This window comes from Thunnus albacares, chromosome 3, assembly GCF_914725855.1.
Source record: "Thunnus albacares chromosome 3, fThuAlb1.1, whole genome shotgun sequence".
Taxonomy (NCBI): Eukaryota; Metazoa; Chordata; class Actinopteri; order Scombriformes; family Scombridae; genus Thunnus; species Thunnus albacares.
In genome coordinates this window covers 29,539,750-29,550,545 of record NC_058108.1, presented here as the reverse complement: position 1 = coordinate 29,550,545, position 10,796 = coordinate 29,539,750, and the positions used below count along the sequence as shown (strand labels likewise).

The following is a 10,796-nucleotide window of genomic DNA, read 5'->3' as shown; positions in this document are numbered from 1 at the left end:
ACGACCAAACTATCTGGATAAACAGGTCACTGTAACACAGTATGGTCCTCCCCTGTCCGCACCGAGCCAACGTGTAAGTTAATAAGTTACTGTTTGATTATTATCGTGGTTAGAAATAGGAGAAATAAGTTACCTCAAGCCCGATGTGACTAATATGAACTTTGCACTGGAGCAGCTTCTAAAAGCCACATGGCTGAAGATCAGACTCACACACACACACACACACACACACACACACACACACACACACACACACACACACACACAGTCAATCAAGTTTTGTGGACATTACATAGACTTACATTCATTTCCTGGAGACTTACCCTAACCGTAACCACTGACCTAAAAAAATATTTTTTTCCCAACTGGGTTTAGTTTAGTTAATTTATTTAACAGGGGCCATGCACAACACAACCGTCGGGCAGGGAAATTAAAAAAAAAAACAATATAGTACAATACAAACGATTAAAAACAATACAATTACCAAATTTACAAACTGTACATCATATATAAAACAACATCATACAAAAATACATTACATACTCTGTATGTTGGAAAACAGTAGGTTCCATACCAGTTGTATTGTATTTATTGGGACCATGTACAGTGTTAAACATGAATGTTAACATTTGATGTACTGCACCAGAGTTAGCTTAAAGCTAATTTTCATCTGCAGTCCCTTCAGCAGGTCACAATTAAAACACATAACAGCACAATAACAAACAGTACAAAGCAAAAAAACACACAGGACACATAATACAAAATGCAAAGGTACACACAATAGTACATCACATACACTCACGTACAAAGGTTTAAATCATTGAACACATGATTGGTTCACTGGGGACACGACTTTTGTCCCAAATCGGACAAAACGTCCCCAAATAACTGGTCCTAAGTCTGAAATTTGTCCCCAAAGGTAACTTATGACAGACCGAACACACACATTTTGGATAGAGGTGTGTGTGTGTGTGTGTGTGTGTGTGTGTGTGTGTGTGTGTATCCACCAATGAGAAGCGTTATCAGCTACCCGCGTGACACGCTGACGTGCACGTGGGTGTGTTCGTGGGGTTTTCCACGGCAGCGCGCAGCCATGGCGACGGCAACTCGAGCAGAAATATGTCTGCGCTCCACGGACGGGTTTGTTTAGGGTTACCTGACCGTAAGCAGACGTAAGTTAGTTAACCAGATGGTGATGTCACCCTCCTGCTGCTCACCTGTCAGAGGACATTCCTGAGACGAGGTAAACCTGGGTTAGTTTACTGAATGACGCTGATTTAGCAAAGGTAAGTTAACTCGGTGTTGTGTTAGCTGTTAGCGATCGTTTGATGACTAACTAGCATATTTATCATTCTTAAAGCTAACCACAGTACATTTAGACTTCTGTAATATTAGTTAACTGTTGTTTCTGCTTCGTAAAACAGCAGGAAATGTCTCTGCTGAGCTAGCTAGTAGCTAACGACTAGCTAACCATTTACAGATAAAAAGTACAGCTAACGTTCAGACCAGGATGTGATTAATTCACATCACCCGCTATCCGAAATATTTCACATCAGCCAGTAAACTAACGGTGGTTCTTGGTTTATCTTTGGGTCGTTGTATGGTGCTGATAAGTCTACCGTTTGTTGTTTACAGTTTGTGCAGTATCTACTTAATTAACGTTATCATGACCTACTTGCTTGTTTACTTTTGGTTTCTATTATTTACTGTGTGTCGTGATAAACAATTGGTAACGTCACACTCTTGAAACTCCAGCAGTGGCAAAATAAAAAAAAAGTGTTTGATGGTTTGTATGCAACTCTTCTCCCTGTGGCATACACTGAATCTCAGTGGTATCTCACTGTTACTGGCTTATGGTACTTAAAAAAAGATATATCACTTCCACTGACAGATGCTACTTTCCATTGTTATATACAGACTTTTATTGACATACGCCACTGTTTTATGTACCATTTTCATGTGCTATATGCAAGTTTAACAGCAGCAACTAGTCAAAGGGGTATACCTGAAGAAATCACACCACAGCTATATGCCAGAAGACAGTGGCATCTGCCAGTGGAACATGAGTGACATACCAGTTAGTGCCATAATAATGGCAGCAGTATACCAAAAATCAAAAGTGACATACCAGAATCAGCATACAACATGCCACAAAAGTAAGAGAAGCATTATAGCAGGTTATTAGCTACTGTTTGATCTTGGCTTCACTCTTGAAACTTTGTGAAGTTGTCGACCAGCTAAAGTTGCATTGTTTTTGTGGAGTAAAGCAGTGCAGACTTATTAAATAGATCTGCCGTTAAATGTAGTTTAACCAAGCAGCCTCAATGTAACTTAAAATAATGCAGATGTGATGTTCATTTTGATGGATTTACACAATTTAAGCAAGTTTTAAGAGTCTACTATTATATTGTTTTGTTGTAAATAAATGAATGACAGCCAATGAATGTCAAGAAAAATGATTAAAAAATCATAAACACAACAGCAGGGTTTGCTAGATGGTCAGTTGGGATGTTAAGTGCATGTAAATATGCTACAACATTTAAAATAGCTGGTATGGACAGTTTTCTCTGAGAAGCCTTTAGAGACCTTATGCATATTTTACTTAATCTTTAAACTTATATGATTTTCTCCATTCAGTCCTCCCTTGTAAGCTTGTGTCTTGTCTTTTCCAGACTCGGATATGCTGCACCAGATGGAAGGGGATTCATCAGATGACAGTCTGGAGGTGTTAATGGATGAACCCTCTCACTCGAAGCCTTCCACCAATAACATCTCAGAACATGAATTCTCGTGCCACTGCTGCTACGACATCCTGGTGAACCCCACCACTTTGACCTGCGGCCATAACTTCTGCCGCCACTGTCTGGCTCTGTGGTGGGAGTCTTCTCACAAGAATGAGTGCCCCGAGTGCCGGGAGAAGTGGGAAGGCTTTCCTAAAATCAACATACTGCTGAGGTATGCTTTTCACAGCTAGACCATATCAGTGGTTGAATGTTTGGTTTCCAACCACAGTATTCACTTTGTTGCTCTCACGTAGAGAGCAAGAACTGCAGGGGGAAAAAAAGTGTATGTGTGTGACAGGTGTGATTCAAATGCAACTCCTGTTGAGACTCTGTGTTTACTGACAAAACTGTGTTATTGTATGAGCCCCTTCTCAACCAGAGTCGAGGCTCTTTTACACTGCGAGATGTGAGGCTGTCCCAGACGAAGGTTGACAGTTGTGACAGAAAAGTGGTGAGGTCTTTGATCGTCCCAAACAGTGTGGTCCTAAATCACACTTGCAGTCACGTTCACCAACGGCAAATTTAGAGCTTTGGCGACCACGGACAAGCCGTGTCACAATTCACACAGTGTCAGAAATTTAAGACTAAAATCTCACAATATGACTGTAGCCATGACCCATGTCTACAAAACAACCAGAATCAGAATATGACATGAAGTGACACAGAATACACTGGATGCAAGCAAGTGTTGCTTACACAAACATATTTGTCTCAAACTTTTGCATTTGCATTTCATGTAGTTCCCTCTTTTCTTTGGCCGTGACCGACTTCACAATCGTCTCTTCTCCATTTCAGAGTTTTTGATGCAAGGAAGTGTCAAATAATGGCCGAAGTACATGTCTCTATCACTGAAAGTAATGGAGCCATAAACTCCTGTCCCACAGGTTGTTGTGATCAAGGGTATAAATTACCATATGTATGTAATTATTTGACAGGGACAATGCTGGTTGATCAACAGGAAAAGAAAAGAACTGTGCCAGATATTAAAAAGGCAGAAGACGGCCTGCTTGCGTCTAACTGCCTACCAGAACCTCAGTCAGTTAAGCAGAAACTTGAGTTTCCTCATGTTTGTTTCCTTTTTAACTGTAGGCAATAAGACACTAGAACTGAATGGAAGAAGAAAGCAGGAAGTGATGCTTTGTGGGGGTGGTTTACAAAGACTATGTGCACATAAGGCTAAAACCTAAATCAATATGAAATGTCTTTGTACTTGTCTTTATACTGACATCAAGTTATTAACAACATAAAGCACACAGTGTTTTGGTATGAAAAGGAAAGACTTGATAATGGTGTTTGATTAAACTGTTTCACCCTCAAACTGGCTGAAGATTCACATATGCAAGCAGGTCAAATTAAATTTCAAATTCAAACCTTCTCTACGTCCACATTCTTTTTCATCTTCTTATCCCACATGTTAACTTAAAGCTCTTCTTTCCAGAGATGCAACCGACAAACTGTTCGGCGAGGTTGTGCAGCGGAGGAGAGCGGAGATCCAGGATAACCCCAAAATCTCCCGGAGTTTACTGGCATTCCAGAGGTAATATAATCTGTGATACGAGCTGTTTTGGTCATTGACTATATGAACCTTCCTGATGTCTGCTCTGTGCTCACTAGAGGGAAGTGCTTTTATTAAATATACACATGTTTTTTTTTAGGTATGGTGACAATTTGGGTAGATCCAGGACAAACCAGCACAAAGGAGCAGGCTTCTTCTTCTCTGGAGTCCTCACTGCGCTCTCGTGTGTGGCTGTAAGTATACGATGGCAGTAAAAACACCTGAACTTTTCCACGTTATCTTCTGTAGTAAAATGACCTCAAATGGTAGGTGGCCTCCAAACTGATCCCACGATAGCGAGCGAACTTCCCCAATCTAACTATCAGATGCGATTACCAGGCGTCAGTGTTACCGTGAGCAGTTTTTAAGGTTTACCAAGTCAGAAGATTCACCAGATTCTCCAACTGCTCTTTTAATAGTTGGATTGATTTATTGTATGGATCTTCAAGGCACACAGTAACCTGGTGGATAACATGATAAAGTATCAACACTTGGGGACAACTTGACTGCATTTTTTTTTTTTGCTAAGCTGAACAAAAACTGAACTAGGGCTGCAACTAACTATTATTTACATTATCGGTTAATCTGCTGATCTATTGTCTTGATTAAATGATCAGTCATTTGTCTATAAAATGCCAGAAAATAGTGAAAATGCCTGTTGTAATTTCTTATTTTATCCAAACAACAGTCCAAAACCAAAAGATCCAAGACCCAAAGCATCCTCATAGAGCTGCTCTATGTAGAAATGACTACTGCAAATGTTTTCTTGTAATGATGTTTTACAGAGAATGACATGATAGTCATTTTCTTTTCTTTTTGAAAAATACAAATCATATATTTTCCTGCTGCAGTCCATTGTAAGTCGTTGCGGATAAAAGTGCTGTAAAAACTTGCAGCACATTAACTTTTGAGCGCATAATGAGTCGTTTGATCAGTTCGCATTATTGGATTGGTTAATAAGATTAATTAGAAGCAGTACACAGTCCAGGGTTTAAGCTTATTCTGATGCTTATTTTCAGTATTGAATTGGTGCATTCTTAGTTTTGCAGTAGTGCAGATTAATGAATAATTTGGTTGTGCAGTACATGATGTCCCTTTTAAAGATAATTTCAGTTTTTTTTTTTTCTCTTGTTTCCACCCTTTCACCCCAAGAAGCTACCAAATGTGCCTTCGGAGGAAATAAGAGTAAATCTGACACATTATAAGAAGGTTAGATAATGTTGCACTCACACTGTTGTGTATTTCAGTGAAAGGGATTTTAGCAACAGATATTTCAAACAGCAGTAGTATCTAATGTTTCAAAGCTGTTACAGTAGTGAATGAAGAGGTCAGCTGTTATATCATGTACACAGACCATGTTTATTTTGTCCATGTGGCACTTGGGAGCAACGTCACTGTGTGTCTTGCCACGCGGCAGTATATTTGAGTGTGTGTTGCATGCAAATAGATTACAGCATGGTCCTGATTTTGACCCCAGTTCATGGATGAGTGAATCAGGTCATTTTAGGAAAACTGAAAAGGGACCCGGACCTGTTTTTGTGGGTTATATTGTTAAATGCGTCCATTTGTTTCGGACTTTGTGTTTTCTTTCACTCAAGAAAAACATTACCTGCAAACAGAGAGTCTCAGTTTTATGATTTAGGAGCTGATTATTTATGAATTATCAAAATCTTTCATGATGGCAAAGATTGGCAAACAATCCCCAGGATGAAAACTGGAGGTAATTTCATATCAAGAGACATTCTCTCTCTAGTCGGTGGCTTCCTTTTCTCCAGACTCAAGTTTACACGTCTCTCTTTGAGCCTTTGATTTTCAAAGCTCAAAAGATATTTAGGATCTTTTTTTCTTTCCAAACATTGTACGTGAATAAGAAACTTAAAAACAGCACATGGCTGTCATGGCCTAGAGGTTAAGGTGCCGACTGTGATCCACAACGTCTTATAAAATTCATTATTTTTAGCGGTGTAGTTTCTCTTTTTTGTTACATAGATAACACAAAAACATGGGGCTTCACTACACTGAAGTTAATGAAGAGGACACATTGTGTGATTATTCCATATCTGCTAACATACAGTAACTATGGTGGAAACAGGGGTGATGGAAAACCTGTAGAAACGCACTTGACAATGACTAACGTAGTGGCTGTGCACATGTTTAACAAGAAATGCTCAGAACAGTGCAAATGAGAACGAGTGATATATTGTTTATAAGATGTGATAAGGATACAATTCAAGTTTTTGTCAAGTCAAACCAACATTTAAGAGCAAACTTTTGTTTTCAGTTCTAGTTTTATCAGTCAGGTGTGCTGCTGCAGGTTGAAGTTAAAACAGATACAGCGACCTCGAGTGGTGATGGTTGATCTCTGCAAGACACCTGGAAAACCTGGGAGATTGTCCTCAGTCTCTATGAGCGAAGCGTTTAGTTAAAACCCTGCTTCTAACCAACAACTTTTCTCTGCATCTAAATATGTAAAACATCCTGAAGTACAAGCAGGGTAAACAAGGATTCACTGTACCTGTACTGTACCGTGTGTGTGTTTCCAGGTGATGGTGCTGGTGTATCACTGGAGCAGCGGCGTGGTGGAGCAGCATGACTTGTTGATCAGTAAACCCGTATCTCGCTGGACGCCGGAGGAAGTCGTTTCCTGGTTGGAACATTTGGGGCCGTGGGCTCAGCTCTACAGGGAACCCTTCCTGCAGGAGAAAGTCAACGGAAGGTAGAAAAAAATGACACTCATTTTGATTTAAGTACAATTTTAGGTTTGTTTTTTTTTTCCATGCAGACATATTTCATCTTACACAATAAAACAAGTCATGTTCCACCTGTTGCACTGTATCCTCTATTTAGGTTTAGACCTGCACAGACCAGTTTAACTTCAAGGAGAAAAACCCAGAAGTCTATGTCGTGGCTCATTTTTTTTGTGCCATGTGGTGTTGATTTCTTTGCTTTAGGCTTCTGTTGATGCTGGGAGATGAAGAGTTGTCGAAGCCTCCTTACAGCATCGAAAATCAGGCTCACAGACGGGCTGTTGTGGCTGAACTGGAGAGAGTTAAAGTCCTAGGAGTCAAACCTCCGCAGAACCTCTGGGAATACAAGGTAAGTACCCTGATTATACGATGAAATGCTTCAGTTTGCACCAAATATTTAGGTGTTGTACCACAGAGCTCTCATTGACAAACATACTGCATAATTGAGATTTGAAAGTGTCCAATCAGTGAGTTTGTCATATTTCTTACACAATCAAATGACTCCCTTCTAACTTTTTCTCACTCTCTGGCAGGCGGCTAACGCGGGGAAGTCTCTGTTCTTGCTGTATGCACTGAAGCGCTCCCCTCGTCTCACACTCTTCTATTTGTATTTATTCGACTACTCGGAAACCTTCCTGCCCTTCCTGCACACCTGCTGTCCGGCCATCACACACATCGATCAATCGGTGGAGAGCAGCTTCCTCAACACACAGGTGACACTTTTCAAAACAGAACAAACTGTCATGTTAAATCTTACTGTATAAAAACTAACTTTTACTCATATGTTGTTTTAATGGTTTAAAAGTACCTTTTTTAAAATGTTTTATTCCATAACTGTCTACCTTTCATCTGTGTTTATTAGTTGGAGCCCAGCTGGCGACAGTGGGGAGAGTTTCTCGTCAAGTACTTGCTGTTGCCGTACCAGCTGATCGCAGAGTTTGCTTGGGACTGGCTGGGTGTCCACTACTGGACGTCTCGCTTCATTATTGTTAATGCCATGCTTCTGTCTGTGCTGGAAGGCTGCGCCCTGTGGAGGCTCTGGACCAGAGCCAGGATCAGGTACACATAGTGACATAAACAAACACACAGTCTCCTATAGGCCTTCATCGTCATGGTAACTAAACAACCCCATAACCTGGAGCTTCCCGTAACCTGAACTTTTAAGAATCTGTAAGGATTTGGTGCGAGATTCTGCTTAAAGTTTCCACTTTGTTTTACAAACTGAAAAGTTTTGTACGATGACATTTAAACATGAGCATAATTAAATGAATAGAAGCTCCCCTCACAGGAGGAAGTGGACAGAACGTAGCAGAGAGTGAAGAAGAGAAGCACCAGACCAGCTCCTTCAAGGAAAAATTAAATATAGCGATGTAATGTTTGGTTGCGACTTAGCAGAAAAAATAGGTCACCAATGGAAACATTACGTGATTTTACAAATACCTACATAACGCAGAAATTACTGGGAAATGTAGTTGAACTAGTAGCATACTCCAACACTGAGCAAACAAACTCCAGTTTACATAAACAAATACATAACGAGGCAGCAACACACACAGAATATTTCCTGTAAATGGAAACATACTTCCTTGCAACGCTTATATAAACATGTGTTATTAATTGTTGTCTTTGCTGTATTACAAATGAGCTGTTTCATTCCATTTGGGCTCCTGACTGTTGTTTTAAAACAGACTTGAAAAATGATGAACCCGTCCTTTAAGACGCCGTAGTGGAACTTATACACTAAAACACTAACTCGTGTCTTCCGCTCTCCTCAGGGCACTGCCGCGCAAGATGTGGAACCACTTGTGGAAGATGTTATCTCAGGGCTTTGCCTTCGCCCTCCTGTGGCCTTTTGTCCCTCAGTTCGTGTGCAACTGCCTCTTCTACTGGGCTCTCTATTTCAGCCCCATCATTAATATAGACCTGGTGGTGCAGCAGCTAATGCACCCAGAAACGCAGGCACTGTGACAGACTGCATGCAAGTCAGTGCCCAAGCAATGCCGTACAGTTAGCAGCAAATAAAATAGCCAGAAAACTAGTCGCTGAAGAATAGAAGTGTTTACTTTCAGCAGTGAACTCACGTGAGACTGGCTTATTTGCTGTAGGAAAGGAAGCTTTCTCGCTTCCTGGTTGTCTCTCTGCTGGATGGTTGCCATGTGGAACAGGAGAGAGGCTCTTGTCAGTAGAAACAAAAACCAACGAGATGAGAGACGGTAAAAAATATCTGCGTCGTTATTGACGATGAGAGATTACTGCAGCAATCTCTCTCTCTCTCTCTCTCTCTCTCTCTCTGCGTGCATAGTGCATTCACAAACCACATTGCCTAATGATCCAGAGGGCAGTTATGCAAATGATCATCATTTTGCAAACACTGGTGGTAGCGAAGACTGGCCTCATGAGTTCCCTAGAAGCTGATGGCTCTGTAGCACAGAGATGGATGTAGTCTGGAGGAAGTTGAGCTTTTTTTTTTTTTTTTAATGTGTATACAGATCAAATGGCTTCATAGCACGTAATCCACAATCAATTAAACTAAGTATCAGTTTGAATGAAGCAGTATTATAATTGTATATGAATCTTTATTCTGCATTAAAGTCTGTGAATTCTTCGGGGTTCTCTGGCTGAGACCGAGATCTCGGTGCTACAGAGCTGTCTAAAAAATTCACTCTTCAAGGTTTGGAAACATGATTGTGAAACGTGTCAAATGTTGAGGTTTATAGTTCTGCGGCCTCAGGCTTCACAGATGATTCAAGAGAAAACAGGAACAGTGTTGGAGAACAGATGTTCAACACTGAAGTTTTGTTGCAGGAGTTCCAGTGGTTCCTTTTCAAGAGATGTGGCACTTAGATTTTTTTAAAAATCTTATGTTCTTACTTTTTTTTTTGTGGTTATTTTAAGAAGAAAATGTTCAAAGCAGATTTTATTCGCTCAAACTGCTGACAAATATTACATTGCACATTTTTTTTATTCAAAAATATTTTGTTTGCAGTATATTGGATATTATACTAGATTAATATACTCATGGGATACTACGTGTATCTATTTGATGGGTGGTAGAGCTTAATCAAAGATGTTTTATTTTTACATTGTTCATTTGCACTTCAAAGTTCTACACTGTGATTTTGTTCTTTAAATTGATTTATCTTTTTGATTTTTCTCTAATGACAGAAAAAAATAAAGATTTTTAAATAAATAAATATTGTGCAGATTTGTTTTTGTCTTAATGTACGTATTTGTGGCCTATTTGAAATGTAATGAAGGAAACAATGTAAATCACCAAAAATCAAAGTCTATAATAGAAATATTCCTCATCGAACAAGAGCCTGTCATCTCAAATACTCACACTGAAGTCTCCTCGTCACAGTTTGTTGCTTCTCGTCCTCTCAGTACACCTGAAGAACATCCACCATCCAACAGACATGCAAATCAAAAGTAAACTTTAAAGCTGGAATAAAATCAGGCTTCACAAGACAAGTTATCCATGTTATTTTGTACAATAGTTAAAACACTCTACATCAAATTAATCTATAAGTGCACATGACTCCTCTGTGTTTATGCTTCTGGGTTCAATGTGTAGTATCGGTATTATTTTTCAGATGTATGTACAATATAAATCTGTAAACTAAGACTTCATGATACTGAAAACTAGAATCTGTTGGACTTTTGCTGTTGTTGCTTCTCAACTCTGCAGCTGGAACAGACTTCTTCAAAATC

General features: G+C 39.7%; 1 protein-coding gene and 1 long non-coding RNA gene across 3 annotated transcripts; one reads left to right on the top strand and one right to left on the bottom strand.

Moving 5' to 3' along the window:
• The first annotated feature begins 1,053 nt into the window (after positions 1–1,053).
• On the top strand, positions 1,054–10,279 carry LOC122979823 (bifunctional apoptosis regulator-like). Of its 2 annotated transcripts, none has more exons than XM_044347588.1 (9): positions 1,054–1,243; positions 2,673–2,955; positions 4,222–4,320; positions 4,439–4,532; positions 6,882–7,054; positions 7,290–7,434; positions 7,619–7,798; positions 7,948–8,144; positions 8,861–10,279. In XM_044347588.1, the coding sequence occupies exons 2-9, from the start codon at positions 2,681–2,683 to the stop codon at positions 9,051–9,053; spliced, it is 1,356 nt and encodes a 451-aa protein (XP_044203523.1). In that variant the 5' UTR covers positions 1,054–1,243; positions 2,673–2,680; the 3' UTR covers positions 9,054–10,279. The 2 variants fall into 2 exon arrangements, with proteins under 2 accessions (XP_044203523.1, XP_044203521.1); XM_044347586.1 differs by having other exon boundaries at positions 1,055–1,286.
• On the bottom strand, positions 6,525–6,944 carry LOC122979824. The gene is made up of 2 exons (XR_006402932.1): positions 6,854–6,944; positions 6,525–6,741 (listed from the first exon to the last, which is right to left on the bottom strand). It is a non-coding gene; the product is annotated as an uncharacterized LOC122979824 (long non-coding RNA).
• Positions 10,280–10,796: the final 517 nt, after the last annotated feature.